We start from the raw sequence: 21,287 nt of genomic DNA, 5'->3' as shown, positions 1-21,287 counted from the left end.
TTCTGTAGTTTTTCATCATTAACTTTAGAATAAACGACTTCAAAAAAAGGAGGTTTTCAATTCGACGCGTATGTTTTTTTTTAATTGTATGTTTTAACTCACAACTTCGTAATTTTTTAACCAATTGTGAAAATTAATTTTTGTTTGAAAGAGTATACTTCCAGGTTGGTCCCATTTAATTATAATGAAAATCGGTTTTGTAATTTTGTGTTAAAATGAAAATAACTAAATTGCTCGTACCTACTGTGGCGCTTTCGTTACTTACGAGGACTCACTAAAAACTGAAAGATAAAACATTTTTAACAAAAAAATTCAACCGATTTCAAAATCACAAAAGTAAACTAAAATAACCTCGTATGTGCTACCTTCTGATCACTTTGAAGGCGGTGTCTGCATAGTGTTCCGCCATTATTACCCTTAATAGTGTTGCATTAGAGAAGCAATATTATTTAGAAAGAATTACAAGTAAATTCGAAGATTTGTATGATCGAAAATAGTTAATAAAATTATATTCTTTTATTTCCGGTAGGGTACAATGACTGATTCTGAGCTCCATACAATTTTTGGACCATCTCATTTAGCAAGTAATACCGTCTTACACACAGAGTAACCAGAGTGATTCTTTACAAACTGCGTGCTGAAGCCAGCGAAACCCATAAAATATATCAAAAGTCATGCGTCTCATTGACATCCCCATATACAAACTTGTTTCATAATTTGTATTTAAAAATTTAACACTAACAACAATTACGTAAATTAATTTAATAATCAATAATAACTAATAAAAAACAAATTCATCTTATTTCTTTAGTTTTTGTGAACAGTTTTTTGAATATTTAAAAACAGAAGACGCCATTTTTCTTGAATAATATTGAAAATTGCTGATGCGACGCTTCGTGTCGTTCGTGTTATACTGACTCGAGAATGTATTCGTTTTTGAAATCTGTATTTGTGACTCGTACGACACCGTCGTGTTCCGTGCGCTCCATCTTCCTATTATTGATTAATCTATGGTCTTACACTATAAGAATAGAGCAACAATCTGAAAAATAAACGTACGTATTTAAATCATGAAAAAATGTAGTTTTTATTTTAAGTCGTCGTCGTCTTGTCTTTGCCGATTCGGCAACAGCGACTGGAGACTCTTGTCAGATCACACGCGGGCTTCGGTCATGCGCCCTCATGTGACTTACATACCCTATTTTTGCGCGGAATGTCCTGGAGCAGATAGGACAAGTTAGGGTACGCTCCACACAATTATATGAGATATTGGATAAGGCTTGGCCTTAAGTTGCTCGTGACGATTATCCAGATCCCGCCTCCGCCTATCTTTAAAACCAAAGGTACTCCGCTGAACATAGGACCTCCACTCTGACCGATCTTTTGCTAACATCTCCCAATGAGTAGAATCTATGTTATAGTTAGCCAAATGCCTCTTCTGTACATCCTTATATCTCAAAAACTGTCCACCTTGCTTCCGCTTACCGTTCTTGAGCTCCGAGTAGAATAAGCGCTATTTTAAGTATGTATGTAATGAAGTACAAAGTACGAAACCCACGGTGGGCAAGTCCGACTCGGATTTGTCTGGTTCTTTATATTTTCATATAATAAATGATTTAATTTTTTTTACAGGTTCAATAAAAAATATGAACCCAATGTTCATTATGTCAAAGAAAGGGAACCCTCTGATATTCCTCGCAGGGTACAAATACTCGATGAAGAGCATCAAGATTGTCGGCACTTCTATGCAGAAGAGATGGCAATGTTCCACACACACTAATAGAGGATGCTGCGGTACTGTGATCACTCTTGACAACGTGATTGTTAAGTTGAAGAACATTCACAACCATGCTCCTGTACTGTAAACGGTTTAAAATATAAGCTCTGCATTAAAAAAAATTAAGGGTCTGGCGACTAGAGAAATGATTCCTCATTAGGTATATATCGTATTAAAATAACTTAAACCAGCTGCCGTATGCGTGAGAGAAAGGAAAGACAGAGTTACGCCGTAACGCGTTACGATACAAAGCGTATAAGAATTTATCGTATAAGAAGTTATCACTTCAAAACGTGTGCGTCTCCGTACGCTCGACAGAAGTGATAACTTAAACCTGCTGGCGTATGCGTAAGAGAAAGAGAAGCTAGATAGAGCGGCACCGTAACCGTAACCGTTTTGCAACACATCACATTATTAAATAATAGGTATCTTATAGATAGGTCGCGTAACTAACGCTCAACGCGAACAATTGGAACACTAAGTAAATTCCCTGATATAGGTAACATATTTGTCAGTTTTTTACCGGTTTTACTTTTGAGAGTATTTTGTAAATATCGATAATTCGATTTTAATATTTGTAAGTAATCTTTGAGAATCTAGAAAAAAACCATTTTCAAAATTCACTGGTTTTACAAGTTTTATTTGTATAATTTGGGAATATCTGACGTACTGTACGATTTCGATTTAGCTGTAAATGGCGTTGTATTTTATGCATTATAAAATAGTTCTTAATGATCTACGAAAATCTTATTATCTGTTAAATCAAGCCGTTGTGCGGTTTTTATTGATTTAAGCTTGTGTGTGTTCTATTAATAATAACAATTTTAGATATCATTGATAATTACAATATATCAATGTTTAATGTGTATTTATAAAATCCTCATAATGTACAAATAAAGTTATTTATATTTATCTCAAATTATTTGAATATACACTTTTGTAAATAATCCATATGAAAACAGTTTAGAATATAGGGCAGTGCTTTGTCAAGTCATGTAATTAGGAACGTCAAGTTTGACTCGTTATCGATAGTTTTTTGTTTGAAACTTATCAAAATACAACGAAGTGCCTTAGTTGGCTAATGATCTGGGACCGTGTAAGGCGCTTGTTCAGTCCTGACTATTAAAAGGTTTGGTTGCTACCCAAGCACGTTTGCTTGAGCAAATAAAGGCTCGGTTAGGAGGTCAAAATTTTTCACAGGTTTCTTCTTCCTTCCGTTTTAGTACACGTCGTCTCACGGATTCTTTATTCAATCCTTGTTCTAATAACTAATGAAAAGCTTCATAAGATGCTAATTGAAACTTTAATATATTTTCGAAACGACCACCATTCGTACCAGCAGTTTTCGAATTTATAAAGCATCGTGAAGTTGGAATTCAATATCGAAAATAAATATGTTACCTACAATATCTCGCAAATGTATCCAGTAATCTGGGAGAATTCATTTTATATATTAAAGAAAAAGGTTAAACATTTATGTACCTCATCATTTTCGGAAGTTCAAGAAGTTGTTTCATGGAATACCTGCAAACGTTTTTTCTAATAAAATTACAATTTCAGGTGCCATACCAGAGTTCATAGAGTCGCAGAGAGGACACAGATTGATATTGCTTTCCGGATACAAATATTATCAAAAGAAAACTAAAGATTTTGGGCGCGTTTCCAAAAAAAGATGGGCATGCTCCACCCACGTGGCACGAGGGTGCAATGCCTTCATAAATACCATAAACGATGAAATTGTATCAATGAACACTGTTCACAACCATGACCCAGCGCCGAAGAAAAAGATAACGAATATTTTTGTTAAATACGCATGATAAATCAATTAAGAAAAAATATTAGGTATACACTTTATAGTATTTCAGTATAGAAATCAATTGATGTTGATGTTGGTCTCGCTAAAACTATAAAAGGCTTCATAATCATCTTCATCGTCAGAAACAGTTCAAGTCTAATATGCCTGTTATTCACGCCATTCATATTAAAACAGCAATGCTGTTTGAGGAAATATTCGTGGTGGTTGTACTCCCCGGACGAGCTCTGTCATATTACGCTCTACTATCAGCCGCTATCAGAACGTCCACTGCAGGACATAGGCCTTTTGTAGGGTCTTCCAAACATCACGATCCTGAGCTGCCAGCATCCAACGAATCCTTGCGACTCACTTAAAGTCGTCAGTACAACTGGTTGTGGTTGACCAACAGTGCGCTTTCTAATGCGGAGTCGCCATATCAGCAACTTTGATACATAATATAATAAATTATATTTTGTTAGTGTTTTTAATTTTTAGATAATCACACCCTGTCAAAACAGTTTCAATTTAAAAAAATCTTGCGATTTGGGAGATCTTATTTTCCGATCACTGATTCGATTATCTATACGGGATAATCATACATATTATTTTATGTAGTATTTTTCCATGTGCTTCAAATATGGTGTTAGAAGTCACTGTTATTTATTTATTTATTTATTTATTTATTTATTTATTTATTTTATACACATATATATATAAACATTACAGGCTTAACCTAATGTGTTTATATAAACTATCTATAATTCCTGAATTACTTGAACGTATCTGCTGAAAGTTCTGTGAAATTCAGCAGGCGAGGAGAAAAACAAATCTAAATCCGGGTCCCACTCCAATACCCCGCTTAGCAATGCCAACGCGCGAACAAGAGGTGACTCGCGGGTTTGCACCAACCTACATGTTGGAATAGTGAACAGTTTCATTTTGCGTGCCCTTTTTTGTATATTGGGTATATGGAATGAAACCAACTCTAGTACTGAAGGGTTCAACAATTCGCCCCTAATCAGGCGGAAGAAGTAATCCGCTAGAGCTACGCTACGTCTCACCTCTAGTGAATCATACCCCAGCATACCTTGTAAAAAAACCGTGGGATATACGTAAGGATAGCCAATATTATAAATATAAAGTTATTGAATCATCTCGTTCGGCCTGCTTCCAATATAATCGCATTTTTACCTGTTGTGCGTAAAATACTATAAGTCATTATTCTATTTCTGTTACTTGTACTTCAGCGTTCGGTCGGGGAGGTGCACTTCTAAATTGTACTTTTTGAGTTATGATATATTTATGGTTGATACAGTTTTGCTGCAGGCTTTGAAGATTATTCCAATAGTAACAGTCATACGATGAAAGTTTGTACGATTGTGTTTATCACTTTGTGTTACAGTACATTATATGAATATGTTTCTAAATTTCGTGTTAAGTTGCTTTTACTGGTTGCATTAAATTCGTTACCTTTTGGAATAGACTGTTGTTTCGATTTACCCAAAAATTGTACTTTTACACTTTAGGTTAAAAATACTTTTTTTGACTTAGGACTCTAAGAAAATTTAATTTATGTTATTACAGTGAAATTGCAAGCCATAAACGTTTGCGAGCTTATGAAATTGCTAGACAAAAGCAATACTGAAAAGTTATCTATAAGAAACTACTCAAAAACATCAGAAATTTCTGTAATTACTGGCCATAGCGCATATAGTATTGCAGATGAGCTTTTGATACCTAGAACTGACATTTCACTTACAACTGGCAACAACATTTCACCGGTTCGAAGTGACGAGAGTGATAACGACGATTCAGATGCCGATCCACTAAATATTCAGAATAATGATGTTGTAATTGACGATCAAGGGGAAGAAAGAAAAAAAGGAAGAAAAAGAATAAGAAGACCTGAAACTTGGAAACGTAACATTGCAAAAACACTGAGAAATTCTGGAAAGGCTTACGTGTCTAAGTCAAAAAAACAAGTCTCAGCTAAAAGTGTTTGCCCTCCTTGCGGGGAGACCTGTCGTCTAAAGTGCAGTACAAGAATAGATGAATGTACAAGACAACTTATTTTTGATGGTTATTGGAGCCTTGCAGATCTACAGCGACAAAGAGAGTATATCATAAAACATACGCAAGAAATAAAACCTAGATATAGGTACTCGAACACCGAAAACATACGAGCACTCAATACAGCATTTTATTTTGATGTGGCTGGAAAACATATTCGGGTCTGCAAATATTTTTTTAAAGCTACACTTGACATAAGCGACAGGGTCATCAGAACAGTATTGTTTAAAAAGGCCCGTTTGGGATTTATAGATGGTGATTTAAGAGGGAAGAAAAAAGCTCAGAAATTAGAGAGAGTGTCGTAAATTTTATGAATAAAGTCTTTAGCAGAGTTGAATAAAGAAATTGTAAACAACCTTTGCTTCTAAATCGACGTTTAATTGTATTTTTAATAACATAATTAATATTTCACAACAATTACTCAAAACAGAGATATCTATGTGAAACTTCTAAGAATGCAGATGAAGATAGAAAGCAGAAACTTCATGATAAATATGAAGAGCATATTAAAAAAAATCATATATATAGAGCATATTAATAAAAAGAGGATAGTAAACGAAATTGATAAAAATAGTGTCTATGATTTACTAGCAGAAATGCAAATTTTAAAAATACTTTCTTATTAGCTTAATACTATTTGATTTTCTTGTACCGATAACAAAAAAAAAACAACAACATTTTAATTTAATAATGTTAAAGTTTTTTCATTTTTTTTTTTTTATATTACTTACGTGTAGGTAGGTATGTGTTAATAGTTATTTTCCATTTCAGATCATCGAAAACGCACGCATTATATCGTGTCGAAACGAGGCAACCAGCTGCTTATGTGCGAAAATTATACGTATTCTTTGAAATACAGGAATCGTGAAGGTAGAAGGCGTCAGCTATGGCGGTGCTCGACAAACGCCAGCCGCGGATGTCCTGCTGTACTAATAACCCTAGATACAGCGATTCTTGGCTTGAAATATCCACATAATCACTAACCTTGCTCCTCAGGATATGAAAACTAGTCAATAGGAGTATATTTTAGTAGTGGATCCGAATATAAGATGACCTTCACATACGAGATCATGACTATACAGGATGTTACGGAGTATTTCCCATAACTTTAAGGTGTTGACAAGTCCACTTATAAGAGCCGAACTGCATAACTAAAGTAATTCAAACAATTCGGGTTATCTATGTAATACACGCCTTTATCTAAATACGTAATCTTAGTGGTAAGGCTGTCGATATCGACGAGATATTGCAACTGGCACTCCGACTTCACTGGTAAGTACTTCATGATATTTATCAACGAAGTTTGGCTAGGTCATAATATAACCCTTGAGTTATGGGAAATACTTCCGAGTATCCTATAAAATATATTCTCCTTCACCGTTTTTGTATGACTATATAAAACGGTTTGGTTTGTCCTTACTATCACTGGTATTTTGTATTTGACAATAAAATGCAGTGCGCCGTACTCATTATATGTTAGGGTGAAACAATATTTTTGCATCGTCACCAATAAACAGCGGGCCTATTATGTATCTAAGTGTACCATTTGAAATTAAAAAAAGAGTCATCATCGTTTTTCATAGTATTTTCGTTTTTAGGATCATCTAAGATAGTTGTTTCAACAAAATGATTATACCATTATACATCAAGTATCAGTGATTTTATGTTTTTACGATCGTCTATCGTGATATTGCAATTTGCTACTACTACCACTACTATGAGTGTAAGTACTAATGCCCCTTTACGTAAACTGGGTATAATTATGTAATTTTGTTGAAAACACAATGTTAGATGATTTCAAAAACGAAAAAAGTGACTGACTATTTGAATGGTACATCGAGGTGGACGGATGGGATAGACTTTGTAGGTGAGATTATTTTATTTATTTTTTAAAGTAATCGATGAATAAAAAAAGTTGTCGTCGTTATCAACCCATATTCGGCTCACTGCTGAGCTCGAGTCTCCTCTAAGAATGAGAAGTGTAAAAAAAGTAATTATATCCTATTCTAAGATAGATTCCAGCCAATGGATTCCATCGTCTAGAAGAAGGTTTTCGTTTAGTTATTAAAAACTTGTGGATATGTTTAAAATACATGGCCAATCTATCCTTTACCATTACGTTTCTTAGCTTCTATCACAAAGGCAGATATATACTTTAAGAATATGCAACCCGATTGCGATTGTGGGCTAATAGTGTGATTTTAATTATAAGATAGGTAAATAGAATATATATATTTTTTTATTTAGCGTTGCGGCATTTTTTGTGTTGAGTATGTTTCTCTCATTAAATAAGGCGTATGACCAAATCAGTCTTATTTTTGTGTTTTTTAATAAAATAAAATAGTTCTTTCTATGGTTAGGTGATGTACAAAATTGTTATTTTTGTGTAAAACTTATTTATTCATAACATTTAAGGTAAATAACGAAAATAGAGAATGACCACATAGTACAAAATAAAAAAAATCCTTTTTTTAGCTTCATAAACAAGTATACTCAGAGGCACAATTATTCGCCCACTTTAATATAACGGGAGTACATGAAAGTGATATTTGGCAATCTCTCTGGCGCAGTTGGTGCCGTGAGTCTCAAGAGAGAGGTCCTGGATTCGATTCCTCGGGTCAGTTTAGGATTTTATATTTTCCAAATTAGTTCAGGTCTGGTGATAGGCAATAGGCTTAGACCGTGGCTATTTACCCTACCAGCATAGACGTACAACTAAACGATTTAGCGTTCCGTACGATGTCGCGTAGAAACCGTCAGAGATATAGACAAAATAAAGCTGTACCTCTTTCGAGAGTCCGCTTTCATGTTAGACTGCATAGTCACCTTACATCAGGTGAGATTGCGGTCAAGGGCTAGCTTGTCACTAAATAAACAAAAAGAAATTAAAAAAAAAGAATTATTCAAATCGGTCCCAGCGTCTTCGAGTAATCAGGTAACATACATGAAAAAAAAAATACATACACTCGAATTGAGAACCTCTTCCTTTTTTTGAAGTCGGTTCAAAATACGAACGTAGGTAACTTCCAAGAACATAGAGACGGGTTAGTGTTGTACAAAAATCGCACTATAACACATTATTCTGTTTCTGTTACTTGTATTTCGGCATTCGTAAATTGTACTTTTGAGTTATAATATATTTATAGTTGGTACCTATAGTTTTATAGAAAGAACCTTTGAAGAAACATTATTCCAATAGTAATAGTTATGCTCGTAGATCTCTTAAAGTTAAAAGAAAGAAAGAAAAAGTTTATTCAGAATACACAACACACAAAGGAAAGATAAATAAATAACGATACTTAACTATTTATCCCTTTGAGTTATAGCAGTTTATATGAATATCTTTTGTGTAAAGTCAGTTTTGGTGGTGCTTTTTTGTTGGTTACATTAAATTCGTTACCTTTAGAAATAGACTGTAGTTTTCATATACCAATTACTGTACTATGATTTTTGAAGAATATTCTCGATAAGTCTAGACAATTTCCTTTTACACTTTCGGTTAAAAATATGTTTTTTTGATTTAAGAATTGAAAATTTAATTAATGTTATTACAGGGAAATTGCGAGCTATAAACGTTTGCGAACTTGTGAAATTGCTAGACGAAAGTAATAACGAAAAATTATCTACAAGCAAAGGCTCAAAAACATCATATAGTAATATTGTAGATGAGGTTTTAATACCTATAACAGACATTTTACCTATAGCTGAAAACAAAAATAACGCAATTGGAAGAAGGGATATCCCTCTAAACTACAACATTTCACCTGTTCGAAGTGGCGAAAGTGATAACGACGATTCAGATGCCGATCCACTAAATATTCAAAATAATGATGTTGTAATAGACGATCAAGGAGAAGGAAGAAAAATAGGAAAAAAAAGAACACGTAGACCTGAAACTTGGAAATGTAACGTAGCAAAGCAGCTAAGAAATTCTGGGAAGGCTTATGTGTCTAAATCAAAAAAACAAGTCTCAGCTAAAAGTGTTCGCCCTCCTTGCGGGGAGACCTGTCGTCTAAAGTGCAGTACAAAAATAGACGAATGTACAAGACAACTTATTTTTGATGGTTATTGGAGCCTTGCAGATCTACAGCGACAGAGGGAGTATATTATAAAACACACGCAAGAAATAAAACGTACTCGTAGATATAGGAACACCCAAAACTTACGAGCACTCAATGCAGCCTTTTATTTTGATGTGGCTGGCAAACATATTCGGGTCTGCAAATATTTTTTTAAAGCTACACTTGACATAAGCGACAAGATTATCAGAACAGTATTTTTTAAAAGATCTAATTTTGGATTTATGGATGATTTAAGAGGGAAACATAGAAACCCTCCCACTGTTTGCCCCGAAATCAGAGAGAGCGTTGTAAATTTTATTAATAATATTTCAAACGACGAGTCTTTAGCAGAATTGTATAGACATTATAAAAATAATTGTAAAACAACCAACTTGCCTTTTGCTTCTAAATCGACGTTTAATGGTATTTTTATTGAAGAATTCAAAAATTAATATTATATACCCAAAAAAGAGAGATCTATGTGAAAGATCTAATTTGCATTTGAAGATGCAAACCAGAAACTTCTTGAAAAATTAAAACAAAGACACGTTGAAAACGATAAAGTGACTAACAATTTTAATGGTACACCGAGGTGCATGATAGACCCTGCAGGTGAGATTATTTTATTTATTGTGAGCACAGAAAACATATGCACAAGTATCATAACGTAAGCACAGAAACCATCTGTACCTACAAGTATCGTAAGATAGATTGTATCCGACGGATTCCATCGTCTAGAAGAGTTTTTTGTTTAGTTAATAGGAACTTAAATATTTATAATTTATTGCCTACTTAATTTTATAAAAACAATTAGATGGTGCGTATTTGTTATATTTATTGTATTTGTTTAAAATTTAAATCTTAATTAGTTAGTCTTAATTTAATTTATGTGAAAATTTCAATTAGAAGTGCGAATATTAAATAGAATCTTGTAGATATGTTTAAAACTCATGACCAATCTATCATTAGTTCAAAATAATTATCATTACGTTTCTCATAGCCCACGGATTAATTAAGCAACAGTAAAAACATATCTGGTTAGTGACAACTTTTGTTTGTAAAGTCTCCTCCTCCCAACTTGTAACAATAATGAGGTTATTAAAAGTTGTTATTAACCAGCTGTCTTTTTTACTGTATCCTAATTCATAGTTATACAACTTAACAAACACAATGTCCTACAAATTGCGTGATAATCTCGTTCCGACGCTCAAAAACTGGTAACCCAGTTAGCTACCAGAATCAAGAATTTTCGTAAATAAAAAAATTGAGCGTCTCATCAAGATGATGTTAATCACGGAAAATTAACTTGATAGTAATCAATTGTAGAAATGCTCCACGGATCCTGGGCTTCTATTATAAAGGCAGAAATATAATTATAGAATATCCAATCCGATTGCGATTGTGGGCTAATAGTGTGATTTTAGTTTTAAGATAGGTATATATATAGAAAATATTTTATTTAGCGTTTCGGCATTGCTTGTGATGTTTCTGTAATTAAATAAAGCGACCAAATCGGTAATTTTTTCGTGTTTTTAATTTAATAGTTCTTTTTATGGTTAGGTTATGTAATTATTGTTTAGAATTTATTTATTCTTATGGGAAAAGAACGAAAATAGAGATTAGAAAATCATCATCATAATCATCATTATCAACCCATATTCAACTCACTGCTGAGCTCGAGTCTCCTCTTAGAATAAGAGGGGTTAGGTCAAATAGTCTACCACGCAGATCCAATACTGATTGGCAGACTTCACTCATCCGGAGAATTGAGAAAATTCTTGTTTTTTGTTCTAGTTTGAGACACGTGATATTTAATTTCTTGAAATGCACATAATTGAAAAGTTGAAGGTGCATGTCCCGGACCGGATTCGAACCTACACCCTCCGGAATCGGAGGCAGAGGCCATATCCACTGTGCTATCACGGCTCTTTTACATTAGAAATAATTAATTTAACATCCTAAAATGTACATAACTGAAAAGATGGAGGAGTAAGCCCCAGGCCCGATTCAAACCTACGCCTTCCGAATCGAAGACAGTGATCAAATGCACTGGGTTATCACAAGTCGTCGTTATCAACCCATATTCGGCTCACTATTGAGCTCGAGTCTCCTCTCAGAATGAGAGGGGCTAGGCCAATAGTCCACCACGCTGGCCCAATGCGGATTGGCAGACTTCTCACACGCAGAGATTTAAGAAAACTCTGGTATGCAGGCATTCCTCACAATGTTTTTCCTTCACCGTTTGAGACACGTGATATTTAATTTCTTAAAATGCACACAACTGAAAAGTTGTAGGTGCATGCCCCATACCGGATTAAAACCTACGCCCTCCGAATCAAGTGGTCAAATGGACTGGGTTATCACAAGTGTACCTACCTATATTTCAGTCGAAATAGTAGGTCGGTGACAATTATAATTGGAATCATTAAATACTTAATAAATAATTTGCATGCCAAATTGGTAAGATACATTTACCATCTACATCTACCGACCAGCTGTATATATAATGCATGTATCTGCAAATAAATAAATTGATTGATTGATTGATTGACAAATTCTGGGTTGGACATTAATATATTTTTTATTCTACTATAACTTTTATTCTTACTGTGATTTAAGAAGCTGTATACATTGATGGGAGAAAAGGGAACAAATTAATCCATCTCAGAGGATACTCATACACTTTACACATAGCGAGAACGATTGGAGGGTTGACCAAATCAAGATGGCGGTGCTCTACACACTGTACTAAAGGATGTCGAGCCACGATTTATACTATTGACGGCGTTCTAGTATCTGTGAAAGATTGCCATAATCATTGAATGATAGAATAGAACATACAGAATAGAATAGACTAGATTTAAAATTGCAATAGAAAAACGTTTTTCTATTACAATTGAACTGCGCTCGAAATTGTAGACGAGTGTAATATACTTAGGATAATGGACATACAGTCAAATTAGGTAGATCTAATTTCGAGAAAGAAGTAAACCGTCGAATCCACCTCGGCTAGGCAGCGCTCGCGAAACACCGCAAGTATAGAATTTATTATTTGCTTACAAATCTATGAAAATCTAGAAAAACCAGGAATAATAATTATGTGTTAATCCACGTCATGAAACACTTTAGATATATTTATGTATTTTAGGGTTTATATTTAAGTGTGTGATGGTATTGCATGAATTTGTCAATAGCTCAAAATTTTGACATTCTCTGTAAATAGTTATTTTAATTAAATCCTACAAAAACCTCAAGTAGAGTACTTGCGATTTTCCTTGTATTAGTAATTTTTCCTCGGCACAAGTAGGTACTTCAATTCATACAAATATTATCGTATATCGAGAATACAATAAGGTATAGTGAATTATACTACTTCTGAACTTTATTATTTTTCAGTAATTACTTTTTAAATTACAAATTACGAATTTATTAAAATTACTCTTTGCACAATAAAAGTTTATTACAAACTATAATATATAGTTTAATTTTTTTTGCAGGTGAAATAGAATACGCAATAGGAAGGCGAGGGAACCGCCTACTGAAATTTAAAGGTTTCTTATATTCTGTACATCGTACGAAAAACATTGGATCATGTGTGAGAACTAGATGGCGCTGCAGTATTCACAACTCGAAAGGGTGCAAGGCTTCTGTTAATACCATCGATAACGTCGTATTGTCTGCTTGTTTAGAACATAATCATGAAAATCAATAGTATACATTTCAGAAATGATTCAATCAATCAATCTTTATTTTTTCAATCAATCAAAAGACTTTTTATTACCTACCTTACCTAGACCACCAACAAAATTATATTAATATGTAACTAAAGGTAAACAGAACTATACTATTTTATAAATTGGGGTAAGGTAAGGCGTAAGGGTAGGTTTTTTTTATGTTTTTATTTATTGCCTACAAGTTAGCCTTTGACTACAATCTTACCTGATGGTAAGTGATGATGCAGTCTAAGATGGCAGCGGGCTTACTTGTTAGGAGGAGGATGAAAATCCACACCCATTTCGGTTTCTACACGCCATCATACCGGAGCGCTAAATCGCTTGGCGGTACGTCTTTGCCGCTAGGGTGGTAAGTAGCCACGGCCAAAGCCTGGACCAATTAAGAAAATCTCAATCTGCCCAGCCAGGGATCGAACCCAGGACCTCCGTTTTGTAACCGCGCATGCCACTGCGCCACGGAGGCCGACAAAATATTCAGAACTAAGGAACACACTGACAAATACATCAGCTGAAAAAATATTCCTTAATTATAAATGTCTAATAATTTTTCTTACAGGTGCCGTATACATTGCGGGTAAAAAAGGAAAGAAACTACTTCAAGTTGGTAGTCACACATACACTTTGCATATCATAAAAAGGATTGGTGGATCGGAAAAAGTAAGATGGCGCTGCTTGACGCATTACATGAAAGGCTGTAAAGCGGTTATTTATACCATCGAGAACCTAATTGTCTCTGCCAAAGAAGAACATAATCACTTTTGAAGATGATCGATAAAGAGGTTTTAAAAGAAAACTTTGAAACTAACCCTATAGAAGGTCTAGAATATTTTTTTGTGTACCATGTACACAAAAAAATGTGTACGCTACTATTGTATATATAAAGGTGTTAATTGTAATTTTCTTTAGATCATAATTTCTTTTACTTGTATGCATAAATGAAAATGGAAGTTCTTTGTTAATAATATTTATCTGTTAGCTACATAATAAATTAAAGCTTAGTAAATTCCAAGTCTGGTCCATTTACTTACAATATTTTATATGTTTTTTGTTTAATATTTTACCACAAATGTTTAATGCATCTCTTCTTGATGAGTTGTCACCTTAGCATCAACATGCAACAATCAAACCCGCATCCGTCTCTAAAACCCGCATCGGACTAATAGGTTTTGCACAAACCTTACTTAAAAAATACTTAAACGATTAAAAAATCATTATTAGAATGCTACACCTTCACCAATGCTACACTTTCACCAATACCACCTTCAACAATGCTACACCTTCACCAATGCTACACCTTCACCGAGTAACACAGACTGTATTTATTTTCCATATTCTCACGGGAGTGGATATTACGTATATATCATAAATAGAGAAATCGTTATTTGAACCTTTTTGAACAGATGAACCATTGCCTTCAGACTATAATCAACTTACATACATGCTTTTGTTGAATTACAGATGTAACGTTTGTAACTAACAGGAATGGCAACACATTAATAATCTGTGCCGGATGGCCATTCAGAATGAACCGAAGGCGTAACAACAACGGCAAACAAAGATGGCGGTGTTCCAGATTCAGTAATTGCAAAGCCGCTATCCACACTATCGGAGATGTCGTTATAAAAACCAATTTGGAACACAACCACTAAATCATTTTTTGTTATTACAAAAATAAAAACATACATACAGCCGAACGTAGAACCTCCTCCTTTTTGGAAGTCGGTTAAAAAGGCAATTTATTGGTATTGTAAGATCCCTTATCCTTACTGTAATAGCAGTAAGTCACTGCTTCATCATTACACTATTATGGCTACACTATTATGGACGTCCGATAATTAGTTTATTTTCTTTTTGTTTAATATCTTTTTATTGTTTTACACCCACTTAATGGGAATAGGAGCTTAAATACTTAAAACTTAACGAAAACAATTTCAATAATTTATCTATTTATAAATGGATGAGTTGCAGATGTAAACAAAGTTTTAAGATAAATAAAGATAGAGTTTTATATATAGAACTGTAGTTTTATTTACACTTCTTCGCTTCTTTAGATGTTAGTTTCGAAGCCAGTAGAAATGTAATGTCGGTGCTCCTTTGTGACAAGTGCTCATTCAGTGTGCCCAGTAGCAGTTTTCAAAGTTTTCATACTGTGACTATCGCGTAACCGTAAACGCGAATTTGTAATGAATTGAAACAGTTGTGCAGTAATCCCATTAGACTGTGACGCGATCGTCACAGTATGAAAACATTGAAAACTGTCACTAGGCACACAAGATGCATAATGTTGGCAGACAACCGTATTTAGCGAGCGTAAAACAACCCTTTACGAAATCATCACGATATCTGTCCATCTTATTTAAGTGCGTTAATAATGTTACCTCCGTAAGTGGTACGAATTGAGTGAATGTAATATTGTCAATGACAACCAAAATCGCTTTACGAAACAATCCTGCGATAAGCTTACTGGCCCTTATCTTCTCTCCTGTAAAACCGCCATATTGCCGCCCGCGGGAGAAACGAGTAAACTGCCCGTGGGTACTAAAGTTACCAATTTCTTCGATACACAGTGCAGAAGTTGTGGTATAAAATGTCGAAACATTATGGATTCGCTACGGATTTATTCATTCTGCTCGGTGGCACAAAGAAGCATATCGGTAGTGATTAATTTTATCTCTACTCTTAAAGTATCGATCACAAAGAACGATTTTTTTTTCAAGTATAATGCATCTGTAAAAATAAAAAATAAAAAATTTTTAGACACATGAAATACTTGTTTTATCTGTAAACTTATTTTTATACTATACTTTAAAAAAAAATTAAAGGTTTTTTATCTTTACTTCTAATTACCGTCTTTTTTTTGTATGGTTTTCAGAAGTTATCTTCGGTACTAACAAACAGGGTAAAACTGTTCTCATATGTGGCGGTTGGTCATTTACAATGCACCATAGAAAGGATTTTGGGGTCACCGTCAGACAAAGATGGCGATGTTCGAGATTCAAAAACTGCAAAGCCGTCATACACACCGTCGACGATGTTATTGTAAAATGTTATTTGGAGCACAACCATTAATATGTATATATTTTTGTAAATTATGAACTGTTATAAATTTAACTAAAACGTTTTGAAATTCCGCCCAATTGAACAATTAACTGTTTTATTAAATGTAAACATATTGTAAATAAATGGGATAAAATTTATAAAGTAGTGTTTGTAATGTATATTAGTTTTAATACAGTTATATGATTTCATATTAAGACCATATAGCAATGCAAACCTTTCTGTCTAATAATGTATGTACCACAACGAAGATGAATTTAATGATAACATAAATATTGAACTCTGTGAAATGGTTAAAACGGAGAGGAAGGCAAAAAAGAGATAGTTTGAGTGTTTAAAAGAATGTGTACATATGCTCGAAATCCTAAATAAAGAATCCTTAATTCCAAATAAAAGGTAAATTTTGTCCAGAAAGATTCTAGCCCTCAACTCAACTCAACTGAAGTCAGTAACATGATAACTATAAAAAAAAAATATTATAAATGTGCGGTCTTGAGCTAACCATACCAACCTTACCAAAGTATCTGTAATCTGATTAATTGCTGAGGAACTTTGTATAAATAACTACGAAAACATTGCCTTTTTGAAAAAAGAAGAAAAAGTGTGTATGCTTTAAATACTGGTAATACTACAGTTTTATTAAAACTTCTTTACTCGAATTTATTTCAGAAGTGACTTTCGAAACCAACAGAAATGGTAAGCCGATGCTCCTGTGTGATGGGTGGTCGTTTAGGATGCAACACCGGAAAGATGTCCATGCTGCTGGCAGGCAAAGATGGCGGTGTTCCAGATTCAAATATTGCAATGCCGCCATACATACGTTAGGCGATGTTATTATAAAAACTAATTTAAAGCACAATCATTGACTTTGCTTGTTCTTTTATTAATAAATGCAAATTTCTACGCGAGAGAGAAGGTTTATTTAGTAGTTTTATTTTCCATACATCTATAATAATATAAAAACGAAAAATCTCGAGAACAGATTTGACTAATTATCTTTTTAGAACATTCCTTTAAAAACTCGTAGAGTTTTTTTAAGGTAGGGTAGGGGTAGGTAGGCTAAAGAGTACATAAGTCAAAGCGAAGCTTGACCGAGTCCGCTAATATTAGTATAAAATATCAGATAGTTTGAATTTTTTTTTATGAAATATGGTAGTATTTTTCACAATAGATAAATAAAAGAGTATGATATCGAAATAACAAATGACGTCACATTTCGTTCGACCAATGTAGACGCGTTTGGTGAATTTGAATTTCCGTACTTTATTTTTCACTTTTTATTTAATATTTTCTTGATTAAAATAATAAATAACTGAAATAAAAATCTTATAAGTATAATGTAAAGACATAAAAGAAAGAAGAAAAATATTTCAGACCAATTTGAATTTTATGCATATACTCCAGATGGAACAATCGGGATTTGGATTGAGTCGTCGTGATATCATGATATTAGCATATCAGTTGGCAGAAAAAAATAACTTGCACCATATTTTTTCTAAAAACAAACAGCTGTTAAATCGTGGCTACAAAATTTTTCGAATCGCCACCCAAGGTTGTCTTTCCATCTAACCACTAGAACATCGATCGCAAGACAGAAACGTTTCAATAGGAAATTTAAGTAATTTTATTTATTATTTTAATTCGTACGGTGTCTGTATGATTAGTCACTTCGATGTTCTAATAAATATCTGCCTAATAAAAAACTCTTTTTAGACCTTCAGGTATTTACAAGTAAAAAAGGCAGCACGATGCTAATGATAGGAGGCTTTAACTTCTGCGTTCACTCACAGCAACAATACAGTGGCGTTGTCAAAAAACGATGGCGTTGCTCACGTTTCAAGAACTGCAAGGCGACATTGCATACCATTGATGACGTCATCACTAAGGTCTGTTTGAATCACAACCATTGATTTAAATAAGGCATCGGTCAATTGCACATTGTTGAAATATAGAAAATTAAGTATCGCATTCGGATATATTACAAAATTTGTAAATATGCAACACGATAGTTTATTCGATAACTGTAATGTGTAAAGTGAATTTGGTTAGTTTAATTTAATTATATATAATCCATCTTTATTTTAGTAAAATTATGTATTTAATTGTATCTAATAAATGTTGGTCTTTCTTTTGTGAAGAAGATAACGAAATATAATACATTTATATTAGAGTCTTATTCTTATTTTACTTGTTATTAGTTGTTTCAAAGTTCAATATTATGTATTTTTTTATTTTTCTGCTTGTTGTTAGTTGTTTTAAAGTTTTATAGTAGTAATATATATTTTTTTTTATAAATTAAGACCAATTCGATAAGGTGATGTAGTTCACGGGGATATTTTTTCCTTCAGAAATCGTAGCGTCGGGTTGTCAAAGTCTATAAATCTGTCATTGTGATGTACTATCCTGGTATCCAACCATAGTAAATCACAGTGCTTTTGAAGTTATCTTTGTAACAATAATATATGGAATGGAATGGAATTCTTATCCTATTCAATCCCATACGAGTAGGTATATCCAACGCTAGCTTTAAAATGTTGGTTTGTATTGTTAATGAGTATACTAGTACCTTTAAGGTCTAGAAAAATGACTTAAAACTTTAACAAAAAATAATAAAAAAACACATGAAAGATAAAAAAAAATGTTTTATTTCGATGATACCTCATTTTATGAAGACTGATTGTCAACATATGCTCCTACAATAGGTAAGTGTGGTAACCAATTAAGAAATTTTGCCTGTGGTGGCTTTATGAAAATAAATATAGGTATTTTTTATATAAATCTATACTAATATTATAAAGCTGAAGAGTTTGTGTGTTTGTTTGTTTGTTTGAACGCGCTAATCTTAGGTACTGGTCCGATTTCAAATTTAGATAGTCCATTTATCGAGAAAGGGTATTATTATCCCCGTATTCCTACGGGAACAGAAACCTTGCAGGTGAAACCGTGTAGCGTCAGCTAGTTTAGGATAAATTAGCTTATGTTTTTAATGTAGTCTTACTGAAATTTCCTTATTTATTCTTGCATAAGTTTCTTATTGTAAACACAATTCAATATGTATATTTTTTACAGAATTCCAATACATCGAAAGCCGTATAGGTACGCGGCTTATTAAAATCGGTAATAAGACTTACTCAATGCATACCTTTCGCCAAATCGGAAACTGTAAGAAAATAAGATGGCGTTGTGCTCACCATAGCTCGGTCAACTGCAAAGCGGCTTTTTATACTGTCGATGACGTCATAGTGCCTACAATATTGGAGCATAATCACTAACGAGTATATAATGTAATAGTCTCAGCATCTTTATGACTACTTGACATTTCAAAAGTGCTTGTAAACCAAGCCTAAATGAAATAAATTAATAGTGACTTTAACTTTATACCGTAGAATGCGCGCAAGATAAGTGTGTTGCCAGCGATAATGATCTCTTTTACCCGCTAAGAAATAGATAGAGATAGAGGACAAGATGGCGGCACTTTTGATTAGTTCCGATTTTGGCCACGCGCAACTTATCGTGCGCGCACTCACTTATATAATAATAATGTTATTTTTTTTCTATATGTGCAAAAATATAATCCGCATTTCTTAATTTTTAATTATTATTAAAAGATATAGTACTTAGGTGTATTATGTTCATGCGACATTTATTGTTTACGTTTATAAAAATATGATTGTCTTTCTAGGGTTAAACAAGGTTTTGGTAACTTCTCCCATAAGTTACGGCCGTATCAGGGTTAAAAGCAAAAAAAAGTTATTGAAAAGGAGAAAGACCTTAAGAAAATATTTACGAGGAAATACAAGTCAAACTCTCATAAAACAAAGTGATTCAAGTAATGAACATGAAGATAAAGAACAAGATAGTAAAAGACGCAAAATATGCGCTTTTTGCCTTTCAAAAAAAAGGAGAATGTCGCGAGTATTTTGCCGTAAATGTGACAAGTCAATATGTAGGGAGCATCAAGTTATTTTCTGTGTAGAATGCCGTTAAACAATCGTACAAATTAATCACTCAGTAATCAATAACAGTGTGTTTTATTAGAAGTTATTTTTTTGCGAAACTTTGACACCGATAAAATTTATAACAACTATGGCTCACTATATTGCATTGTAAAAAATAAATGATGTAACATTGAAAATCGAAAATTCGATAGTTTTACTTGACGTGACCTTTAAAATGTAAATTTTAGATGTTTGGTATACTCCTATTCGTAGAAAAGAAAAATTAATTGGTACTTTGAGACTATCTCTATGACACTTTCATACACCAGAAATGTTTGAGCACTGTTAACAAACAATGCCAAATTAATTATTCCTCCTAGTTCTGAATTAAAAACAAATGAGCAATTAGATGTAGAAGTTCATTTGTGTTCATTCATCCCCTTATTCCCACGGTAACAGGAACTAAGTAGGATGAAACAAAGGGATTCTGCTAGTAAACAATAATACCAATACACATTTTACGTTTACACATTTTTATAATTATCTTCTACTTACATTATGTAAATGTATGTAAAAATATTATTACCTTTCTAGTTTTCAACATGGGTTTTGTAAATGCAGATATAATTAATGACTACAAAATGGTTAAAACAAATAAAAACCTATTGGACAAAAAAGAGTTCAAGAAGCGACCCAGCACAGACTTAGACACTCATTTGATGAAGAAGAAAGCTTCAAAACGATTCCTGCGAGTAGCACGCTTGAGAGAAATTGATTTTCATGATGATCAACATGAAGAATCAGAGCCTAGAAAACGTAAGTACTGTGCTTTTTGCAGTTACAAAAAAAAGAGAA

The 21,287-nt window shown here is 33.4% G+C and overlaps 1 protein-coding gene across 7 annotated transcripts in view; it reads left to right on the top strand.

Moving 5' to 3' along the window:
• LOC112049969 (protein tramtrack, beta isoform) overlaps positions 1–21,287 on the top strand; it is a 536,667-nt gene that overhangs the window by 447,096 nt on the left and 68,284 nt on the right. Inside the window, exon 5 of one of the 7 annotated variants that reach the window (XM_052884075.1) lies at positions 1,633–2,689. The exons of the other annotated variants lie outside the window; for them this stretch is intronic. Coding sequence (XP_052740035.1) covers positions 1,633–1,865 — 233 coding nt within the window. The 3' untranslated portion in view covers positions 1,866–2,689. Of the gene's footprint in view, positions 1–1,632; positions 2,690–21,287 lie in introns of those variants that run through there. 7 annotated transcript variants of the gene reach the window in all.

This window comes from Bicyclus anynana, chromosome 10 (assembly GCF_947172395.1).
Source record: "Bicyclus anynana chromosome 10, ilBicAnyn1.1, whole genome shotgun sequence".
Lineage (NCBI taxonomy): Eukaryota > Metazoa > Arthropoda > Insecta > Lepidoptera > Nymphalidae > Bicyclus > Bicyclus anynana.
The sequence above is the reverse complement of the archived record's forward strand: the minus strand, read 5'-3'. Positions and strand labels throughout refer to the sequence as shown.